Below are 24,452 nucleotides of genomic sequence, written 5' to 3'. Positions count from 1 at the left end.
AGCAACGTGTTCCTGAAGCACACTGGCTGCCACTCCAGCCCCTCAAAAGCAATTACCCACCACTTTGTATAATCAGTGCATTTCAGCCAGGTTGACCATAAGGCAATTTCTTTATAGAAACCATTGATTTTTATGCTCTGATCATAAAAGAACTCCCAGGAAAGGATCCCCCAAGAGGGCAAGTTGTACTTTTTGAAGGCTAATTTTTACTTACTGAGATACAGCATTGTTTTTAATACGTGTAAATAAGATTTCCACCTAAGACTAGCCACCTTGCTCAATTCTGCCACCAATGGAAAACTTTTTATGCCCAGAGAGTATTTAGAAGAGGAGTCAATAAAATTTTTCTATAAAACTGTGTGTGTGTGCTCAATCGTGCCTAACTTTGCAACCTCATGGGCTGTAGCCCTCCAGCCTCCTCTGTCCATAGGATTTTCCAGGCAAGAATACTGGAGTGGGTTGCCATTTCCTACCCCAGGGCATCTTCCCGACCCAGGGATCGAACCCTCATCTCTTGTGTCTCCTGTTTTGGCGGGTGGATTCTTTACCACTGAGCCACCTAGGTCAGATAGCATTTTAAGTTTAGTAGGACATAGGGTCTCTGGCACCCCACTCCAGTACTCTTGCCTGGAAAATCCCATGGACGGAGGAGCCTGGTGGGCTGCAGTCCATGGGGTCGCTAGGAGTCGGACACGACTGAGCAACTTCACTTTCACTTTTCACTTTCATGCATTGGAGAAGGAAATGGCAACCCACTCCAATGTTCTTGCCTGGAGAATCCCAGGGACGGGGGAACCTGGTGGGCTGCCGTCTATGGGGTCGCACAGAATCGGACACGGCTGAAGCGACTTAGCCGCAGCAGCAGCAGCAGAGTCTCTGTTGGGCTTTCCCAGCTGGCTCAGTGGGTAAAGAATCCATCTGCAAAGCAGGAGATGTGGGTTCGATCCCTGGGTCAGGAAGATCCCCTAGAGGAGGGTGTGGCAACTCACTCCAGTATTTTTGCATGGAGAATCCCAAGGATAGAGGAGCCTGATGGGCTATAGTCAATAGAATGACAAAGAGTCAGACACGACTGAAGCGACTGAACATACACTCACACACATGGTACCAGTTGAAACTGTCCGAATGTGTTACTGAGGTGTGAAGGCAACTCTAGACTATATGGTGGTTGTGTCCATTAAAACTTTATAGACACATTTGAATTTCGTATAATTCCCACATGTTGTGAAATACTATTCTTCTTTTGATTTTTTTCAACCATTAAAATATGTGAAAACTATCCAATGGTTCTCCAGTCAGAAAAACAGGTGGAGGCCAGATTTAGTCCATGGGATAGAGTCTGCCAGCCTGTCTAGATGGTGCATTTTGTTCTCCCAGCTTCCAAAACTCTCTCTTCTGGGTCTTGATATTTTCAACGTCTTTTAGAGTTGGATTGCACAGTTACTTATTTGCAGAAGGTGCAGACATCGAAAGGACTGCTTTTATTCATCCATTTATTTGGACTTAAAAAAACATCCCAAACCAGTCAATCCTAAAGGAAGTCAACCCTGAATATTCATTGGAAGGACTGATGCTGAAGCTGAAGCTCCAATACTTTGGCCACCTGATGTGAAGAGCTGACTCATTGGAAAAGACCCTGATGCTGAAAAAGATTGAAGGCGGGAGAAGGGTATGACAGAGGATGAAATGGTTGGATGACATCATCATTCAATGGACATGAATCTGAGCAAACTCCAGGAGATAGTGAAGGACAGGGGAGCCTGCAGTTCATGGGGTCGCAAGGAGTTGGACACGACTTAGCGACTAAAGAGCGATAACAACACCTCCTGCTGTGCAGCCTGCTTTATAACAGGTCACGGAACAGTACCAGTATGTGGCCCAGGAGTTGGGGACCCCTGGTCTAGACGCCTCTGCTGGCTCCATGTCACAGTGGAGTAAAGAGTGTTTAGCTATAGTCTACTTCTAGGTGTTTAAGAAGGATACTCAGAGGTATACCAGATAAAAGGTAAATGTAATGAGCAGTATAAAAATTCTCTCAGTTTTATCAAACCGGTTTCTGCCATCCTCGAGAGGATAGAAAAATGGAAAGTACTGCAATTTGACTTCTCGGAAATGTTTAGCCTCAGGTTGATACCATTCACAGGGCCAGGAGAATTCAATCTTTCTATGTGTGGTAAAATATATGTAACATAAAATTTACCATTTTAAAAACATTTATTTATATTTGGCTGTGCTGGGTTTTCACTGCTGCGCAGGCTTCTCTAGGTGCAGAGACTGGGGTTACTCTTCGCTGAGGAGCTCGGGTGTCGCTGCGGCGGCTTCTCTTGCAGCAGAGCACAGGCTCTAGGCACTTGGGCTTCAGCAGCCGCGGCTTGTGGGCTCTGGAGTGCAGGCTCAGTGGCTGTGGGGCAGGCTCAGCTGCTCTGCAGCACGTGGGGTCTTCTCGGACCAGGGATCAAACCCGTGTCCGCTGCATCGGCAGACCGATCCTTATCCGCTCTTTACTACCAGTGAAGTTCCCATTTTAACCTTTTTTTTTTTTATTTCATTTTGACCATTCTAAAGTGTATGATTCAGTGACTTTCCTTTCACAGGGTTTATAACCATCACCATTTCAGAACTTTATTATTACCTTAAACAGAACTCAGTCTTTATACTCTAATTTTTAAAAATTGCCAAAAAGAACACTGACACAAGACAAAGCCAGTCCAGCTGGGGAACATTTCTATTTTCATAGGTTGACTCCCTTTTAAACACTGCAACTGTTAGTCCCTGAGTCATGTCCAGCTCTGTGGTCTGCCCGGGCTGTAGCCTGCCAGGCTTCTCTGTCCACGGAATCCTCCAGGGAAGAATACTGGAGTGGATAGCCATTCCGTTTTCCAGGGATCTTCCCAACCCAGGGATCAAACTTGGGTCTCCAGCATTTCAGGTAGATTCTTTACAGTCTGAGCCATCAGGGAAGCCCAAACACTGTGATAGGAAACCTTTTAATATATTCACACCAGAACTCTGGAAACATTCGCATAAGTAGGTAAAGGGTTTTCAGATGTTAATGATCTAAGATGCGTCTTAGAAGTAGAATTTGAATCCGTCATTCCTAATTTCTTACTCCTGATCACATTCTACTGTCTTGCCCAGTGGGATAAAAAATTAAAATTTTTATTAAAACTTATAAATTCAAGATGGACCCTGTATCAACATCTCCTCTCAGGAAATAATTATTTAAAAGTGAATCTATGTGGAATCACTGTTGTAAACTTTAGCATTTTTCCTTTCTAATTGTAGTTCAAAGAGCATCATTTTTTCAACATGTTTTCAAGTTTCCCCCCTTGTAATTGTAAAGAGACTGATATAATAAATATGTTTTGCTTAGTGGAGTGGTTGGCAAAATATAAATGAAAGCATTTGACAGGCAAAGTCTTTTTTCCTATTAATCCGTGGCTTGAAGCCTTTGAAATAACTTGATCAGTGGTGGGTATTGTGTGAAATGGTGACCCCCAAATGCCTGTCAGTTTGCTGGCATGCCATTTTTCAACAGCACAGTGTAATTATGGTGGGCTTTATTGACATCATAAATATGAGAGCACAGGTGGTATCCATTTCCACTTGTTTAATTGAAGAAATGAAAGGTCCTGTAATATGCAGTTGACATGGAGAATTTGTCAAGCCACAATAAAATTTTGCAATAGCTGTGACCTTGGGGTCAGAAAAGGACTGATCAAGAGGAAAAAATTTTTATGATATAGAAGTGACTGTATCGACCTATTTTATTCTTAGCTGTGAAGACAGGGAGAGAATGAACTCCTTCTTACCACCATCTGTTCTAAAGCTGAGTGGTAAAATCTATACAAATATTGTCTGACATCATATGCTATCATTAAATAATAAAATATAGTCAGTTTTTATTTCAAGCATGCTAAGAAGAAAAGCCAAAAGTCCTGGAATTCTACTAGATAGCCCTTGGAAGCTGACGTCAGTGTGCCCAAACACTAAGACACAAAGAAAAAGCATCAGTGATTTTTTTCGCAACAATACATGAGACCACATACAGATAACTTTTCCCCCATACAACTCAACATATAAATATCAAAATAACATTTAATTTAGGGGCAAAACATAAAATGTTGTGCCAATTCCCAGGCTCTTTTCTACATTTTTATTTTATATTGGATTATGGGCTTCCCAGGTGGCTCGGAGGTAAAGAACCCACTTGCCACTGCAGGAGACGCAAGAGATCCTGGTGTTTGGGCATATCCCCTGAAGAAGGAAATGGCAACCTACTCCAGTGTTTTTGTCTGGAAAAGTCCATGGACAGAGGAGCCTGGAGGGCAACAGTCCGTGGGGTCGCAAAGAGTCAGATACGACTGAGCTCTCACGCGCGTGCACACACACACACATACACACACACATACACTTTATATTGGACTATAGTTGATTTACAGTGTTAGTTTCAAGTGTAACCAATGATTTTTTTAATCTTAATTTTTTTTTAATAAGCTGATTGCTTTCGATCAACAAATTGAAAAACAAAACTTCATGTCTTCTATTCATGGCCTCATAACTATGGCAAGAATTAAATAATAGATAGCAAAGAAACCTTTGGTGTGTCTTTAAACGTAATTCAAAAAAAAAAATGTAATTCATGCTGGGGAAACTCAAATTTAAACTCAGATCATAAAATGTGTTATACAGGGGTACCATTTTTCTCCTCCTTGTCCATAAACCAGAACTTTCAGGATGGTGTCAAAATTTCTGTATGTTCTCAGCAGATTTGAAGCATTGGGTTTTCCAATCCCAGAAGGTCACAGTTCCCTGGCTCATAGTTTCCACAAGAACAGTGAGGAAATCTGAGGCTCATTTTAAAAAAATAATGGCTTTCTGAGATAGAATTCATATATCATACAATTCACCCTCTTAAAGTATGCAATTGAATGGTTTTTTGTATATTCAGAGTTGTGCAATTATCTGGTTCCAGAACATTTTCATCACCCCTTAAAGAAACCCCTTACCCATTCATCCCCCACCCAACCCTAGGCAAACATTAATCTACTTTCTGTCTCTAAGGGTTTGTCTATTATGGTCATCTCATATAAGTGCTCCAGTACTCTTGCCTGGAAAATCCCATGGACGGAGGAGCCTGGTAGGCTGCAGTCCATGGGGTCGCTAGGAGTCGGACACGACTGAGCGACTTCCCTTTCACTTTTCACTTCATGCATTGGAGAAGGAAATGGCAACCCACTCCAGTGTTCTTGCCTGGAGAATCCCAGGGATGGCAGAGCCTGGTGGGCTGTCGTCTATGGGGTCGCACAGAGTCAGACACGACTGAAGCGACTTAGCAGTAGCAGCAGTAAGTGCAAGATGACTCATGTAAGTGCAGACTTCCCAGGCTCTTTGGTAAAGAGCCCGTTTACCAACACAGGAGACACAAGAGACTCAGTTTTGATCCCTGGATCAGGAAGATCAGGAGGGCATGACAACCCACTCCAGTATTCTTTCCTGGAGAATTCCATGGATAAAGGAGCCAGCAGGCTACAGTTTATAGGGTCACAAAGAGTCAGAGATGACTGAAACGACTTAGCACATAGCACATATAACACAGTCAGACAACCTGTGTCTCTTTGTGACTGGCTTCTTTCACTTAGTATAATGGTTTCAAAAAGGCCCTCTTGGTGTAACAGGTATCAGTGAGTTCATTTCTTTTTGAACAAACAAACAAACAAACTATTTTTCAATAGGTAATCAAGACATAAATTATTTTTAATTAAAGTTATTAATTAATTATTTAGGCCACACTGTGAAGCATGCAGGATCTTAGTTTCTCAACCAGGGATCAAACCTGTGCCCCCTGTACTGCGAGTGCAGAGCTTAACCACTGGACCACCAGGGAAGTCCCAGTACTTAATCCCTTTTTATGGCCAAATAATATTCCATTGTATGGATAGACCATTTTAGCTATTTCTACGTATATCCATTCATTAGTTTAGGGACATTTGAATTGTTTGCATTTGGGGTCATTATGTGTTTCCCTGGTAGCTCAGCTGTAAAGAATCCACCTGCAATGCAGGAGACCCTGGTTCGATTCCTAGTTTGGGAAGATCCCCTTGAGGAAGGCATGGCAACCCGCCCCAGTATTCTTGCCTGGAGAATCCCTGTGGACAGAGGAGCCTGGCGGGCTACAGTTCATAGGGTTGCAAATAGTCAGATACAACTGAGTGACTAACACAGACATGAATTATGAACATTCATATATAACTTGGGTGGACATATATTTCCAGTTCTCCTGGTGAGATATCTAGGTGTGGAACTGCTGGGTCAGACAGTAACTCTTTGTTGAGCAACTCTTTGAGTAACTCTTTGAAGAACTGCCTGACTTTTTTTCTCTTCAGCAGATGTGTCATTTTCATCCCCACCAGCTGTGTAGGAAGGTTCTGATATCTCCACACCCTCGCCAACACTTATTATTGTCTGTCTTTAATTGCAGCCATCGTAATGGATGTGAAGTCACAGCTCATTGCTGGGGTTTTTTTTTCAGTCTGCACAGCCCCATTACCTGTGCACTGCATGTTTCTCCTCTGTTCCTCATCCTCCTGCCCAGCCCTTCCTGTACTCCTATTGTTAACATTAGGATTGTGCCTGTTTTAAGTCCTCATAAAGCCCTAAATTCCCTATCACACCCTGCTTCCTAAGACACTTTGTCACGATTCTTTACCAACGTTCACTCCGACTGTGTCACCGGGTTGGAATGTTTATTACTTGGTTGCATTTCCACGCCTTCCACCTCATTTAACATTTCAATTGAGACACCCTTCTCCCCCCTCCAACCCCCAATGATATTAAAATTGTTAGAAAACCAATTTGAGGGAGAGAATTCCCCAACTGATGACCTGATGTGTCCCCTGCGTGGAACTTGGTGATGCCCATAGAACACTGCTGAGGCTGCAGGGCTCTGTGTGGCTGTTGGTCTGAGCTCTGCCAAGGAAGGACAGACACATGGACACTCCAGGAAACTTGTGACAGTGCTCTGCTTCTTTCCTGTATGGCTTCTGTTTAGTTGCTCAGTTGTCTGACTCTTTGCGACCCCATGAATGGTAGCCTGCCAGGCTCCTCTGTCTGTGGGATTCTCCAGACAACAATACTGGAGTGGGTAGCAATTCCTTTCCCAGAGGATTTTCCTGACCCAGAGATCGAACCTGGGTCTCTCGCATTGCAGGCAGATTCTTTACAGTCTGAGCCATCTTCCAAAAGGAAGCCCCTTTTGTGTACTAGACTCTGGTTAATTTAGGGAAAATTGAGTTGAAAGGAGAATGGTGGAGCCATTTCAACTTGTTTTCATAGCCTACCTGGTCCCAGAATACTATCAGCCAGGAATATCAGTTAAAGTATTTTGCAACCTGTTTTAGTGATGGTTATCAATGGAATGCAGCCATCCTTAATTTCCCATTTGTTATTTCCTTTTTTTTAAAGTAATTATTCATTTGGCTGCAAAGGATGTTCGTTTCAGTATGCAGGATTTTCACTGTGGCATATGGGATCTAGATCCCCAATCAGGGATTGAACCCAGGTCCCCTTCATTGGGAACCCAGAGTCTTAGCCACTGGACCACCAAGGAAGTCTCTCCCATCTGTTACTTCATAGGGAGGAGCACACTATGTCCCTTAGGAGTTTAAAATATAAAAGGGTGAGGAGGCATGTTTATTTACATTTTACATGGACTTCAATAACTCTTCTAAGACCACTACAGTCAGCTAAGTTAGGACTAGAAAGAACTTGAAAAAGCCCTAAGATACAAATCTGTTTATCTCCTCTCAATACATGTAGCAGCCTCTATGCACCCCAAGTGAGCAAAACGTCCCCCCTTTCAGCAGTGTCACCTTTTAGAAGTTGATGTTATTCATGATTATCGAACGGTTCACTCAGCAAACACCAGCTCTTGGCCAGTTGCTATCTTGCATGCTAAGTCACCTCAGTCGTGTCCAACTCTGCGACCCTATGGACTGTAGCCCACCAAGCTCCTCTGTCCGTTGGATTCTGCAGGCAAGAATACTGGAATGGGTTGCCGTGCCCTCCTCCAGGGGATATTCCCAACCCAGGGATGGAACCTGCATCTCTTATGTCTCCTGCATTGATTGGCAAGTGGGTTCTTTACCACTAGCACCACCTGAGAAGCCCAGTTGTCACGTTAGCCATGGGAGAAATCTGACATGAACAAGCTTTCCAAAACTGTGCATCCAGAAGAGACCAACAAACACACAGATAAATAGAGAGCCTTTCCCTCACAGGTTCATCTGTCCCTTGGGTCTGCCCAAACCTTTTATTTGACAGATAAGGAAAATGAAGCTCAGAGAGTCTTGACTGACACAGCTAATTAATGGCAAAAGTGAAATTTTGACCAGATAGCTTGACTTTTAGTTTCTAGAATTCATTTATTTTCTCATTTAGACAACTGTGCGATAAAACAGCTAAGATGAGAGAACTCTGGCCGATGTGTGTTGGAATTAAGCACGCTGAGAAATATCCATGGTCCTTTTACAATTAAAAATAAAAATGTCTTGTTGTTGAGTTTTTCTCTTTCATCTTTTAGTATTCGGCCAACATGTGAACAACACAGACAGGATATTGAGTGCTGAGCAAAGTCATAAAGCAAACACAGAACAGAGACCGGGATTTGGACCCAGAGGAAAGAAAGCGTAGAGCTGCATGTGGAAGTTGGCTTTTCCCAAACACTCGTACTCTTAGCTTGGAGTAATTTGGACTCTGTTGTTGTTGTCAACTCGAGTCCAACTTTCAGTTTATGCCTAACATAAACTGTGATGAACCTGGCCCATGACAGCCCTCCAGAGAGAGGGGCCCTTCCCTGTGTTGTCCCAGGAGTAACCCTCTGGTGGGGCAGGCTGGGGGGCAACTGTATTCTCCTCCCCAAAGGGACACCTGTGCTCCGAGTGCTGAAGAGCTTCTTCTTCCACTCTTCTTCCCTCAACACGTTCTCTTTGGTACAGCACAGGGCAGGCGTGCAGAGTGCAGAAAGGATGCATAGCATGGACCAGACACCAATGACAGGCACACCTTGGGGATAGTGTGGCTCAGTTCCATGCAAGAAAAAACAAGTGTTTTGGTTTCCTGGTGGCTCAGAGGGTAAAGTGTCTGCCTACAATGCAGGAGATGGGTTTGATCCCTGGGTTGGGAAGATCCCCTGGAGAAGGAAATGGCAACCCACTCCAGTACTCTTGCCTGGAAAATCCCATGGACGGAGAAGCCTGGTAGGCTACAGTCCATGGGGTTGCAAAGAGTTGGACACAATTGAGCAACTTCACTTCAGCCTGGATGAAAATTAGAAATCCCAGCTGCTAGACCACCAAGGGCTAGAGGCTGGAAGCAAAGTTGCCCTGGTATTTGCCTTGTTTTTTCTATTTGCCTTGCCATGTTGGTTTCCTAGTGCATATTTCTTGTTGTTTAGTTGCTAAGTCGTGTCCAACCCGGATCAAACCCGGGTCTCCTAAATTGCAGGTGAGCCACCAGACTGAGCCACCAAGGAAGCCACCACCCCATATATTTTTTTCAGATTCTTTCCCCTTATTGGCTGGTCTCATTTTAGATGGAGGAGTGGAGAGCGAGACTAGTAATTGAGTTGTCAGTATTTCAGCTCCTGGGAAGGATGTGTAATCACTGGACCAACTTTACAAAAGTTATTTTGTTGTTGAATAAATAAAAGGTGGTTTTGTAATTCATTAAAATAATTGTCATTCACCCCCCCCCACCCCAGCGATTAGTAGGTGTGAAGTTGATTGCTACATGCTTTGCCTGTCGCCCCTTTGTGACATGCTCCTCAATGGCCTGACAGCTGGCATGCTCCAGGGAGGTGATGGGTGTGGCCTCACACCATTTTCTTTAGCCAGACACGCAAGCAATTTCAATGTTGACCTTTGTTCACTCACCCTCGACTTCTACATCAAGTGGTGAGGCTAGGCGTTCCCTGTCTTTGCTTCTGTTCATATCCATCCAAAGTGTATTGACAAGTCAATTCTATTGTTAAGAATGGAATTGCTATAAAAATGGAAGAGATGAATTCTTTATGTAACAAGGGGGGGTGTCCCAATTTCATTATTAACATCAAACAATTCCACTCTTTCAGGCTTGTATTTCAAAGCAGCACATCTTATGAAAAGCCTATTGTGTCCTGGTGAAGTTGACTATACTTGCTTAATCTTAGATACCTTTCAGCTAAAATTAATTTGCTAAAATGTGAAAAAATGCAAATGAAAATTTAAAATTTTACTCCCCCAGTGAGGCTCAAATGAAAAATGCATACAAATTATTTTTTATACCCTTTTTTCCCCCTTTAGAATAGACTAAGAATGCCAGGTAAGGCATTACCTTTTCTTTTGGAAAGATCAAGGTATGTGCTTGTAAAGACAAGAGTGGAAAGGAATAAGAAAAAAATTTTTTTAACTTTATTTAAGCAGCAGGAATGCAGGTACTTTATTTTTCTTTCTACCATTGTTTGGGAAATTAAAAAATAACAAAGGAGGGAACTGCCTGGAGGTCCAGTGTTTAGGACTTGGTGCTCTCATTGTTGGGGGCTGGGGTTCAGTTGCTGATGGGGGAACCAAAATCCTGGAAACAGAGCAACACAGCAAAAAAAAAAAAAAAAAAAAAGATGCAACATAAAACTATGTTTTGATAACAACATAAGACTTGCCCCTGATGTTGCACTTCTCTTTTGCAGTACATAGCTGTATAATAAGTACCAAAATTGTTTTTCCTGTTAAAGAAAGAATTTCAATAATTTAAGTAATGCTACAAGTGGACAGTAACTGGTGACAAATTTTAAGAATTTAGTTTTTGGATCTTAACTTATTTGCCCCTGATTTAGTACTCTTTTATGTGTTAGTCGCTCAGTCACGTCCAACTCTTTGATCCCATGGACTGTCGCCCTCCAGGCTCCTCTGTCCATGGAATTCTCCAGGCAAGGATACTGGAGTGGGTAGCTATTTCCTTCTCCAGGGGTCTTCCTCTTTCAACAAAAATTTATGTCATTAAACTAAAAAGATTTCCAAATGGTACTAACTAAAAAGCCCGGCGAATGTTTTGTCACGTTCACCAAAGCCCAATATTTAGCAGATCAAATTATACATACAGTGTATATCTATATGTATGCATCTGAAATGATACAAATAGCATCATCAGGGTTTAGCGTTATCGATCTAGCAGCCTGGCCTTTGTTCACACTCCCCCAGCAGGTGACAAGTCTGCATCCAACACCCGCTCCTCTTCTAGAAGCTTTATCAGCAACCGTGCACCCTTCTTTCTTCCGTGCTCTCTTCTTTCACTGAGATCCAGAGTCACATGCCGCGTAAGAACTAACAGATCCCTGCTACACTCGATCCACTTCTCCCCAGTCAGAACATCCTGCTAGCTCACAACTAGGCTGCTGAGTAGACACGCAGGCTTTTCCAGATTTCCCCTGCTACACTTAGCACATGTTTGTAGCTGTGCGTTCAGCTGCTGCACTTTCTATAGCAATGTCTCCTGTATTTCTGCTGTTTCAGCAGAAAAGATCCCCAGCATCTTCCTGGACACCTGGTTTTTAGCAGCCCGGACTCCCGCTCGGGAGACTGGAGGACAGGCTCGGGCCCCCGGGAAAGCAAAGAAATGGGAACCACCAGCGGCCAGTCTCCCGAGTCTCTCTCTCCTCACTACCCAGACTGCAGAGGGGCGGCGACCCTCAAGGCGTCTGGAGCCGCAAGGCGGGGCTGAGGGCGGAGTCAGGGCGAGGTGAGGGGCGGGGCCAGGAGTGGGCGGAGTCAGCAGAGCTTGGGTTGGGCAGTCAGGGAGTGAGTGGAACCGGAGTTTGCAGAGGGGGGCGGGGCGGGGTCGAAGCTGAGGGCGGGGCAGAGTCAGAGCGTGGGTGGAGTCTGAGATCGGTGGGAGAGGCATGCGTGGAGTCGGATCTGGAGGCGGGATCAGAACTCGGGGGCTGGGCAGAGCCCAGGAGTGGGCGGAGTCTGAGATCGGCGGGGGCGGGGCCTGGGCTAACGGTCCAAGGGTGTCCTCCCGCGGCGACCGTCGAGCGCCGGGGCTGTGGGCAGAAAGCGCTGTGGAGAAGAAGCCGAATTCCGGCCGAGCGGGGGAGGCGTCTGGGCGGGGCCTGCGTGTGGCTGGCTGCTGTCCAAGAGCGAGAGCGTCTAGGCGAGCGCTCCTAGGAGCAGCCGGCGAGAACGCTGAGGTGAAACCGGGTGGCGGCGGGCGGCGGGCGGCGGGCCGTCGTCTGTTCCTGAGGGCAGGCCTCTGGGCCGCGCCGTCCGCGGTGGGAATGGTCTCCCTTCCCGGCTGCCCGCGGGTGGCGGTCACCCCGGTGCCCTCGAGAGGTGGAAGCCGGCGGGTTGCGGTTCGGGGGACGCCCCGGGGTGCGAAGTGGGCAGCTGACGCCGGCTTCCAGTCCACACCCGCGGAGTCACAGTCACGTAGGAACACACAGGACACGGGTGGAGTGTGCTCGTTCGCGTGGCGCGGCGTATGTAGACGCACGGGTGTAATCGATGCGGGGGGGATAAGCGCGTTCTGCGGTACCTCAGTGCGTCACCCGCCCGCTCCCCCCACTCCCAGCCTGGCTGACGCGTGGCCGTTCTGTGGGGTTGACAGGTGTGTGCGGACACGTGCGCACGGGCACTGACCCTGGAGGCCCCCACCCACGACTCATACCCCGCTCCCCGCCACCTCAGGCGCCGTCTCCACAGTGCTCCCTGTTCTAGAATGTCCTAGATTTGGAATCTTCAGGTACATTTTAAAGCGTGGAGGGTTTAAAAGGGACGGTTTTTAATCTCTGTGTGCAAGTCATGTCCCTTCCTCCCTCTCTTTCGTTCTTTTTTTCAAAGCAGTGTTTGGTTAAAAAAAAAAAAAATTAAGACTACCTTGAAAGTTTACTAGCAAGTGCTCTTTTTGTCTCCATGCTGGTGAGTTCTCCAGAGATGGGCGGTTCCCCGTTTTCTTATGGCCAACCCAGAATATACAAAACTTGCTGAGTTCCCACTGAAGGAGTAAAAACTACCCTTTTGAATTGGATTTATAAAAATAATTGAACAGCTGTTCCCCTCTAGGCAAGGTGGCCAACTTTGTCAAAGTTTGTTAAAAAAAAAAAAAAAGTCTTTGGTTTGTGATGGAAGTTCGGGGGGATTTTCACGTACAGAAATAACCACATAAGAGGATTTCTCTGTAGCAGCCCCAGCACAGGTCTGTAGAATAAACTAGAAGATTATATAGGACCATCAATGCCAGCTCTTTGGAAGCTCTGTTGATCTAGAATAGTAGGTTACAATTTGTACTTGTTTCTGTAATTTAAATGCTGGATATAAATGTAAAATTAGTTATTAACTAAAATTCTGTTTATCCAGAAAGTTAATTATAGCAATATTATTCTCAAATTACAAATCAGGTTTCTTTTAGGACTTGCTCATTAATTTAGTCAACAAATAGCTAGCAGCTACTATGCCTGAGGTGCTAGCCTAACTAGGTACTGTAGGACACAGTAAGGGCAAGGCAAGGCACAGCCCTGTCATCCTGAACCCCACCCTGTAATGAGGGAATTAAGAATGCTGAGAGAAGGAATAGAGGCTGGGGATACTTGAAGGAGGGTGATAAGATCTTCTCTTTGAGCCCCCCAAAATGTTAAAGCTCTTGTCTTGGGAGGATCTGAGGGTGGGATTGGAGCGGATGCTCAAGGAAGACGAAACTGTGTTCCAAGGTCCCAGGTCCCATTTGTAGAGAGGAGAGCTGCTGAGTTATCTGGAGAGTGGTAATCAGCTGTGTGTGGTGGGGGGCGGGGGCGGGGGTGGAGATGATGTGTATCTAGTGTCTGTAGTATAGGGCCAACCTCATAATAGTCACTCCACAACTATTACCTGTGACATTGCCACCAGGTCACCTTAACTGGACTAGTTCCTCCACCACCTTTCCCTTTACGTTGTCAAGGAGCTGTGTCTGTGGTCTTCGGGCTGTACACGTCTAGCTCCACACCATGCACTTTGGTTTTTTTTTTTTTTTTAGCTTCTCTCTGAGCCACCCCTCCTGTCCTGACTCAGTACCTGATACATGTCAGACACTCAGCTCACATGTGTTGAATGAATAAACTATGTATAAGACTAGGAAATAGCAGTACTCCAGATGAGGAGTGACTGACCCTTGCACTGAGGAGATGGCACTGGAGATGGAGAAACAGAGACTTTTAAAATATATTTGGAAAATAGAAGGGACAGCAGTTGCTGATGAATGGTGTAATCTCTGTATCACCATACTGGCCTCTTTATTTCATGTTAATTTTGTATTTCTCAAAAACCTAGAGAAGTAAGTTGTCATTTTCTTTTTGTAGACAGACACTAAAGTATATCACCATATATTTTGATTAACATTAAGAAGTGAAGGAACTTCAAAGAGTTCATGTGATATTCCTCTAAGTAAGTAACCACCAAGAAATGTTAAGGGCTAAAATTTTGGAGAACTCAGTATGTAGATGGATAGTATTTTTACACAAAATCTGGCTACTGAATAGTTTGTCTTCTCTAACCTCAAGTGTCTAGCATTTGACAGGCTCTCAATATATGTTGGCTGAGTGGATGGATGAATGAATGAATCTGTCAGGCTGGCAAGTATTTCAGAGACTGAAATTGCATAGTGATCAATTTCAACCAGATCAGACTCGGCTGAAGAATAAGTAGGACCTTAACACTGCTAAATTGTTTATTCTGGCTTGAATGCAGAAACTGCTACATTGGATAAGAATGAAAAGCAGTGTTCTCATCGGTCAAGAGCCTGTGGACATCTTGGCTCTTTATGTACACTATTTTGAAATCTCACAACAACCTTGTAGGATAGATTATCCATATTTTGTGGATGAGGAGATTAAAGCTCAGTAATTCAAAACATTTGACCACAAACTAGTGGCGCTGGAATTCAAAATCATATTTGAGTAATTGTGCAGCCTTCTTGAAACTTATGCTATGCAATGTGTCCTGAAAGTACAGCCTGGAGATGAGGGCATTATAAAGAGGCCACATAAAATGAAGTGAAATCAAGTAAATCTGCTAGTTTGGTGTAGCTGACAGCTGTTACTACATTAAAACCTTTTCTAGTGACTAAGTTGAGGGACAAGTCTCTGTTTCATTTATCTCGTGTTTATTGAGTGCTTTTTATGTGCAAGATAGCATTGAAATGCACTCACAAATTTTAAGATGCTGCTTCTGCCCTGATGGAGCTTACATACCATAGAGGGGAGGGTGAAGTACTGCCTAAACCCATACACAATGTAACTAGAAGCATGAGAGGTGGTTACAGTGTAGTTTTGCTATGTTTTTTTAAAAGTAGGCTTTATGGTAATAAATATTTAAATCTGCAATGTCCCATCTCTCATCTGAAACTCTAAATTTGTTCAAACATTGACTAATTTTTTTTTGCAAAGTGAAAGTTAAAAATTGAAACCTAACTATATCATTCGTAACTTTAAAAGACCTTTTAAAAAATATACTTTTTACAGGTTGAATCTAACTTACATTTCACTGTTGTAATATAAAAATTTCCTGGAACTTCCTTGGTGGTCCAGTGGCTAAGATTCTGAGCTCCCAATGCAGGGGGCATGGATTCGATCCCTGGTCAGGGAACTAGATCCCACATGCCACAGCTAAGAGTTTGCATGCTGCAACTACAAATCCCTTCTTCCACAACTATAGCCTGAAGATTCCTCATGCCGCACTGAAGATCGAAGGACTTAATAAGCCGCAACTAAGATCTAGTGCAGCCAAATAAATAAAGTTTTCCCAAAGAATGAGTAGAATATCCCATACTTTCCTAAATAAATTCTTTTTTCAGTCTTGGAATTTCTCAAGCTTTATTTCAGTTGTTTAACTTAGGCATCTAAATTATATTTTCTAAAATGCAGATAAAAGAATGGCCAACTCTATTGCATCAAAGAACTTTACTGCACTTTCAAATCTGCATCCAAATATGGCTAATCTGGTAAGTTTCAGCAATGCAGTAGTTCATTTGTTCTCTGTTGAAGCTTTAGGTGGTGATATTACATTATGTCAACATTATTGATTCATTTCAACACATGCTTGTATAATTGACAAGTATACAGATACTTATTGCACTGGTGATTGTTAGATATTAAACACTCCTAAACCTCTTTGTATTTATGCCAGCTGAATGAAAATTCGTCTTTTTTTTTTTTGTCTGCACATTAGGAGATTATAGATATGACTTAGTTCAGTTGAGTTCAGTTGAATTCAGTCCCTCAATCATGTCCGACTCTTTGCGACCCCATAAATCACAGCATGCCAGGCCTCCCTGTCCATCACCAATTCCCTGAGTTCACTCAAACTCATGTCCATCGAGTTGGTGATCCCATCCAGCCATCTCATCCTCTGTCGTCCCCTTCTCCTCCTGCCCCCAATCCCAGCATCAGAGTCTTTTCCAATGAATCAACCAATGAGGTGGCCAAAGTATTGGAGTTTCAGCTTTAGCATCAGTCCTTCCAATGAGCACCCAGGACTGATCTCCTTTAGAATGGACTGGTTGGATCTCCTTGCGGTCCAAGGGACTCTCAAGAGTCTTCTCCAACACCACAGTTCAAAAGCATCAATTCTTCAGTGTTCAGCTTTCTTCACAGTCCAACTCTCACATCCATACATGACCACTGGAAAAACCATAGCCTTGACTAGACGGACCTTTGTTGGCAAAGTAATGTCTCTGTTTTTGAATATGCTATCTAGGTTGGTCATAATTTTCCTTCCAAGGAGTAAGCGTCTTTTAATTTCATGGCTGTAATCACCATCTGCAGTGATTTTGGAGCCCAAAAAAATAAAGTCTGACACTATTTCCACTGTTTCCCTATCTATTTGCCATGAAGTGATGGGACCAGATGCCATGATCTTAGTTTTCTGAATGTTGAGTTTTAAACCAACTTTTTCACTCTCCTCTTTCACTTTCAAGAGGCTTTTTAGTTCCTCTTCACTCTCTGCCATAGGGGTGGTGTCATCTGCATATCTGAGGTTATTGATATTTCTCCCGGCAATCTTGATTCTAGCTTGTGCTTCTTCCAGCCCAGCGTTTCTCATAATGTACTCTACATATAAGTTAAATAAGCAGGGTGACAATATACAGCCTTGACGTCCTCCTTTTCCTATTTGGAACCAGTCTGTTGTTCCATGTCCAGTTCTAACTGTTGCTTCCTGACCTGCATATAGATTTCTCAAGAGGCAGGTCAGGTGGTCTGGTATTCCCATCACTTCCAGAATTTTCCACAGTTTATTGTGATCCACACAGTCAAAGGCTTTGGCATAGTCAATAAAGCAGAAATAGATGTTTTTCTGGAACTCTCTTGCTTTGTCCATGATCCCACGGATGTTGGCAATTTGATCTCTGGTTCCTCTGCTTTTTCTAAAACCAGCTTGAACATCTGGAAGTTCATGGTTCACGTATTGCTGAAGCCTGGCTTGGAGAATTTTGAGCATTACTTTACTAGCGTGTGAGATGAGTGCAATTGTGCGGTAGTTTGAGCATTCTTTGGCATTGCCTTTCTTTGGGATTGGAACAAAAACGGACCTTTTCCAGTCCTGTGGCCACTGCTGATATGACTAGTAATTGTTAAAAATTATTGGAAGTTTATTTGTATTATTTTAATTAAATATAGCAAAAAGTTGGATACAACTTCATGACTAAACAACAACAAATTATATATTTAATATGCACTCAAATTTAGCATTGCAAGGTTATTGTTACCATCTTTCTAAATTCCATATATATGCGTTAGTATACTGTATTGGTGTTTTTCTTTCTGGCTTACTTCACTCTGTATAATAGGCTCCAGTTTCATCCGCCTCATTAGAACTGATTCAAATGTATTCTTTTTAATGGCTGAGTAATACTCCATTGTGTATATGTACCATAGCTTTCTTATCCATTCATCTGCTGATGGACATCTAGGTTGCTTCCATGTCCTGGCTATTATAAACAGTGCTGCAATGAACATTGGGGTACACGTGTCTCTTTCTATTCTGGTTTCCTCAGAAAGATGGTAACAATAACCCTGTATACGAGACAGCAAAAGAGACACTGACGTATAGAACAGTCTTTTGGACTCTGTGGGAGAGGGAGAGGGTGGGATGATTTGAGAGAATAGCATTGAAACATGTATAATATCATATATGAAACGAGTCGCCAGTCTAGGTTCACGTGCATCCAGATGCACGATACTGGATGCTTGGGGCTGGTGCACTGGGATGACCCAGAGGGATGGTATGGGGAGGGAGGAGGGAGGAGGGTTCAGGATGGGGAACACATGTATACCTGTGGCGGATTCATTTTGATATATGGCAAAACCAATACAATATTGTAAAGTTAAAAAATTAGCATTGCAAAATTAAAGCATTTTTGTTAAGCAGCATCTATTGTCCAATCAAATTGTCCATGTTATATGCTGAAATACTTGTTATTATGTTGCTTTTGTGACAAAGGTACACAAATGATGTGTTTCTGAAATCATTGTGTGAAAATTTATTTTGGTGAGAAAGGTTGTGGGGGCACCAGTTATTTCAAATTTGTCAAGATTGTTATTTATTTGAAAGAAATCTAGGTGGAATCATATCGTAAAGTGAAGAGCTTACTATAAAGCAATTATCATACTCCCTTATCTTTCCTACCCCCAGCAGTCTGCTATTTATATTTGGAATGTGCAAATCAGATTTCTTAAAATGAGATAAATTACATATAACTCTCATAGAAGGCACTGGCAACCCACTCCAGTACTCTTGCCTGGAAAATCCCATGGACGGAGGAGACTGGTAGGCTGCAGTCCATGGGGTCGCTAAGAGTCAGACACGACTGAGCGACTTCACTTTCATTTTTCACTTTCATGCATGAGAAGGCACTGGCAGCCCACTCCAGTACTCTTGCCTGGAACATCCCATGAACAGGAGAGCCTGGTGGGCTGCCATCTATGGGGTCGCACAGAGTCGGACACGACTGAAGCGACTTAGCAGCAGCAGCAGCACATATAACTTTAATAGTTTGCAATTTAAACTTTATTAAATTTAAACTTTATTAATGTTAAAAAAAAATCGGAGAAGGCAATGGCACCCCACTCCAGTACTCTTGCCTGGAAAATCCCATGGATGGAGGAATCTGGAAAGCTGCAGTCCATGGGGTCGATGAGGGTTGGACACGACTGAGTGACTTCACTTTTACTTTTCATTTTCATGCATTGGAGAAGGAAATGGCAACCCACTCCAGTGTTATTGCCTGGAGAATCCCAGGGACGAGGGAGCCTGGTGGGCTCCCATCTTTGGGGTCGCACAGAGTTGGACACGACTGAAGTGACTTAGCAGTGTTAAAAATAATTATGGCTGTTACAGTTTTTCTTGAAAGGTAAACTCTTTGCTAATTGCCTCTTCATTAGAAAACTTTATTCAATATTCTCACTAGTTGTTTTCCTAACAAAATTCAGTGAGAGCTGCAGCATATGGAATTAAAAAAAATAATAACAGTGTGTCTAAATGTAATAAGGCTAGCTAATAGCTCAGCTAGGATGTGGTAGTCTTAAAAGATTGCATGTATTTGAAATTGAGCAGATTATTGCAAGGTTAAAGTCAGTAGCTAGAATTATAAGTTCATCCTTTCAGAAAAAGGTAGTTATTTTTATTTTTTAAAGTATTTAAAAATATTTAATTTTTCTTTATTAGTCACTATAGAGAACATTAAAAATATTAAAGACATGTTAATACCTTTAAGGTTTAAGATCTAGGACTTTAGAGCTTAGATTTATTAGCAGTGATATGCAAGTTTTGTTACAATCTAATATATGTTACTGTCCAGCATGTTTGCATTAAGAAGCTAAGCAATTCTATGTGGATTGTTAGAAAACTCTATATAAAAGAAAGCTTTGAAGACCATGGCAAATTAAATTGCATTATACATGTGCTTTGAATGAATTCAGTAAGAATTGATAGCATAGGGCAGTTACTGTGCTCCACCTAGTGATTGAAAATAAAGTAGAAACATACTAAGTATTAAATGATTATATTTGTAATAGTAGTTAACTGTCTTATTACTTTGTACTATTCCTTGTAGAATGAACATTTATGAAGTTCTTTTAGATGTTTGTCTGGAATAAATACATTTAAATGGTTCCTAGTCAAAAATGTTTGTTAGAACCAGTAAAATATAACAAGTCCATGAAATTAAATTTACCATCTCCATCTGTGTTTAATATTCGTCTTCTATAACCCTTTTGTTTTTCAGAAAATAATCGGCATAGTTATTGGAAAAACAGATGTCAAAGGCTTTCCAGACAGAAAAAGCTGAGTTCTATTTAACTCTTTGCTTCACTTTTCATCAACTGTGGCTTATGACTACAACAAAGTATATTTAAGTGATTAAATTTCTCATGCCTGTTTAACTCCCTAAGAGCAATGGCCATGTTCTCTATTGCATGGTAAAGTACTTGACTTAAGGCCACATGTGTGAGGGCATTAAAATCATTTTAATGGTTTTATTTGATATTTCTAAAGCATAACTTTAAAAGCTGTGTATACAGTATTAAAATAGCTAGTTAAATTGGTCAGCTCATTAATGTGTATCAACGTGTATTTTCTGAGCTCCTCCATTGTGCAAAACCCAGTGTAAAGACTGGAGAAAGAAGTTGTAGTCTCTATCATCATCCTCAGATATCAGAGCTTCTGAGAGGATGGACGTGGAGCCTGATTGACAGGGCTCACCCCCGAGTCTGTCCTATGTAGAGCCTCAGAATCAGGGTAAACAAAGCTGGGATGAGACTTACATGAGCTTGTATATGTAAGAGTGTGTAACATAGAGTAGGAACTCCGTGTAAACTGTCAGTATCAGATACAAGCACACAGGTAAGTCTCATAGAAAACAGAAAGTGGTAGGAGGAAGGTTTTCCAGTATGGATGTCAAGACAGTGTTGAGGGAGGGAAGTATGCAGCAGTATCTGTGTATTTATTCAAAGAACTAAATGATTCAGGGGAAAAAAATCATCTTTCATATGTGGGAAATACAGTTAAGTCTGGCTTTAGTGTTCCTTATTTAGTTGTCTGTGCAACAGTTTTAGGACTATGGAAACATAATCCAAGACTAAAATCAGATTTTTAAAATCAACTGACCTTCAGGGACTTCCCTAGCTGTTCCCAGCTGTCCAATGGCTAAGACTTCAAGCTCCCAAAGCAGGGGGCCCGTGTTTGATTTCTAGTCAAGGACCTAGGTCCCACATGCTGGGAGGAAGACTGAGATCCCGCGTGCCGCAACAGAGACCAAAACAAATAAGTAAAATCAGCCGATCTTCAAACTTTTATAGTTTACATGCACAGATACAATATAGAATGCCAAAAGTAGCAATACACTATTTCTAGCTTCTAAAGTGTCAGTGCTTTTTATTAAAGGGTATGGTATAAATCCTTTGATACAGCTTGAGGGAATCAGAGCTCTAGTCAGCCAGCCAGTAATTTTGACAGAAGACTATTTTGTTTGAATCACCTGAGTAATTGTGGCTGTGTTAATTGACTTGTGGTATAGTGACAGGTCAGAGAAGGCGATGGCACCCCACTCCAGTACTCTTGCCTGGAAAATCCCATCGACAGAGGAGCCTGGTAGGCTGCAGTCCATGGGGTCGCTAAGAGTCGGACATGACTGAACGACTTCACTTTAACTTTTTGCTTTCATGCATTGGAGAAGGAAATTGCAACCCACTCCAGTGTTCTTGCCTGGAGAATCCCAGGGATGGGGGAGCCTGGTGGGCTGCCGTCTATGGGGTCACACAGAGTCAGACACGACTGAAGCGACTTAACAGCAGCAGCAGCAGCATAGTGACAGGTGGGCTTCCCTGGTGGCTCAGTGGTAAAGAATCCCTCTGCAATGCAGTAGACCTGGGTTCAATCCCTGCGTCAGAAAGATCCCCTGAAGAAGGGAATGGCTACCCACTCCAGTATTCTTGCCTGGAGAATTCCAGGGACAGAGGAACCTGGCAGGTTACAGTCCATAGGGTTGCAGAGAGTCAGACACAACTGAGTGAGCATTACACACACATACACCATATTAAAAGGAAGATTTCTTTTTTTATTTAAATTTTAATATATTTATCTATTTCATTTTTGGCTGTGCTGGGTCTTTGTTGCTGTGCACAGGCTTTCTCCAGTTGTGGTGAGCAGGGGCTACTCTTTGCTTTCTCTAGTTGCTGTTCTCGGGCTTCTCATCGCTGTGTCTTCTCTTGTTGCTGGGCACAAGCTCTAGGAAGTGGGACTTCAGTGGTTGCAGCAGGTGGGCTCAGTAGTTGTGGCACCAGGCTTAGTTGCCATGAGACATCTGGGATCTTCTTGGACCAGGGATTGAACCCATGTCCCCTGCATTGGCAGGTGGATTCTTTACCACTGAGCCACCAAGGAAAGCCCCTATTTGTATTCTTTATGACGATAGTCATTCTGACAGGTGTGAGGGAATAGCTCTTTGTGGTTTTAATTTATATTTTCCTGATAATTAGTGATGTTGAGCATCTTTTCATGTGCCTGTTGGCCATCTGCATTTCCTCTTTGGAAAAAATGCCTATTCAGTTCTTCCTATTTTTTAAATTGGGTTGTTAGGGTTTTTTTATGTTGAGTTGTATGAGCTGAAGATTTATGTTGGATATTAATCCCTGTTGGTCATATCATTTGCAAATAATTTTTCCCATTCAGTAGGTTATCTTTTCCTTTGCTGTGCAAAAGCATTTAAGTTTAATTAGTTTCCAGTTGTTTATTTTTGCTTTTACTGCCTTTGTTTTAGGAATGGATCCAATAAAGTATTGTTATAATTTATGTCAAAGTATGTTCTGCCTATGTTTTTCTCTAGGAGTTTCATGATATCTGGCCTTACATTTAGGTCTTTAATCCATTTTGTGTTTATTTTTGTATATGGTATTAGAGAATGTTCTAATTTCACTCTTCTACATGTAACTGTTCAGTTTTCCCAGCACTGCTTATTGAAGAAACTGTATTTTTGCCATTGTATATTCTTGCCTCCTTTGTTGTAGACTAATTGACTATAATTGTGTGGGTTTATTTCCAGGCTTTCTGTCCTATTTCACTGATCTGTATGTCTGTTTCTGTGTCAGTAGCATGCTGTTTGTATTTCTGTAAAAATTTTTTTTAATTTATTAATTGAAGGAAAATTGCTTTACAATATTATGTTGATTTCTGCTGTACAACAGTGTGAATCAGCCATAGTTATACATACATCCCTTCCGTCTTGAGCTTCCTTCCCCTCCCCCAATCTCACCCCTCTAGGTCATCACAGAGCACCAGGCTGGGCTCTCTGTGTAAATAGCAGCTTCTCACCTGCTACCTGTTTTCCACATGATAGTGTATGTATGTCAAGGCCACTTTCTCCGTTCGTCCCACACTCTTCCCCCACTGTGTCCACACGTCCGTTCTCTACATCTATGTCTTCCCTGCAAATGGGATAAGCAATGCCACTTTTCTAGATTCCATACATATATGTTAATATACGATATTTGTTTTTCTCTTTCAAACTTACTTCACTCTGTTTAATAGGCTCTAGGTTCACCCACTCAGATCAGAGATCAGATCAGTTGCTTAGTCGTGTCCGACTCTTTGCGACTCCATGAATCGCAGCACTCCAGGCCTCCCTGTCCATCACCAACTCCCGGAGTTCACTCAGACTCACGTCCATCGAGTCAGCGATACCATCCAGCCATCTCATCCTCTGTCGTCCCCTTCTCCTCCTGCCCCCAATCTCTCCCAGCATCAGAGTCTTTTCCAATGAGTCAACTCTTCGCACGAGGTGGCCAAAGCACTGGAGTTTCAGCTTTAGCATCATTCCTTCCAAAGAAATCCCAGGGCTGATCTCCTTCAGAATGGACTGGTTGGATCTCCTTGCAGTCCAAGGGACTCTCAAGAGTCTTCTCCAACACCACAGTTCAAAAGCATCAATTCCTCGGCACTCAGCCTTCTTCACGGTCCAACTCTCACATCCATACATGACCACAGGAAAAACCATAGCCTTGACTAGACGAACCTTTGTTGGCAAAGTAATGTTTCTGCTTTTGAATATGCTATCTAGGTTGGTCATAACTTTCCTTCCAAGGAGTAAGCGTCTTTTAATTTCATGGCTGCAGTCACCATCTGTAGTGACTAGAACTGACTAAAATTCATTATTTTTATGGCTGATTCTACACATGAACGGGATTCCTTGGTGGCTCAAATGGTAAAGAATTTGCCTGCAATGCGGGAGACCTGGGTTCAGTCCCAGGGTTGGAAAGATCCCCTGGAGAAGGGAATGACAACCCTTCACCATTATTTTTGTATTTTGTATCTCCAGTATTTTTGCCTGGAGAATTCCATGGACAGAGGAGCCTGGCGGGCTATAGTCCATGGGGTCCCCAAAAGTTGGACACGACTGAA

The 24,452-nt window shown here is 42.8% G+C and overlaps 1 protein-coding gene across 1 annotated transcript in view; it reads left to right on the top strand.

The window, feature by feature from the left end:
* Positions 1–11,669: 11,669 nt before the first annotated feature.
* MEIOB (meiosis specific with OB-fold) overlaps positions 11,670–24,452 on the top strand; it is a 43,490-nt gene continuing 30,707 nt past the window's right edge. The window contains exons 1-3 of the mRNA XM_061400745.1: positions 11,670–12,223; positions 15,926–16,002; positions 20,284–20,341. Of these exons, the coding sequence (XP_061256729.1) occupies positions 15,934–16,002; positions 20,284–20,341 (127 nt within the window). The 5' untranslated portion in view covers positions 11,670–12,223; positions 15,926–15,933. The remainder of the gene's footprint in view (positions 12,224–15,925; positions 16,003–20,283; positions 20,342–24,452) is intronic.

The sequence above is a fragment of the Bos javanicus genome, chromosome 25 (genome assembly GCF_032452875.1).
Source record: "Bos javanicus breed banteng chromosome 25, ARS-OSU_banteng_1.0, whole genome shotgun sequence".
Classification (NCBI taxonomy): domain Eukaryota; kingdom Metazoa; phylum Chordata; class Mammalia; order Artiodactyla; family Bovidae; genus Bos; species Bos javanicus.
The sequence above is the reverse complement of the archived record's forward strand: the minus strand, read 5'-3'. Positions and strand labels throughout refer to the sequence as shown.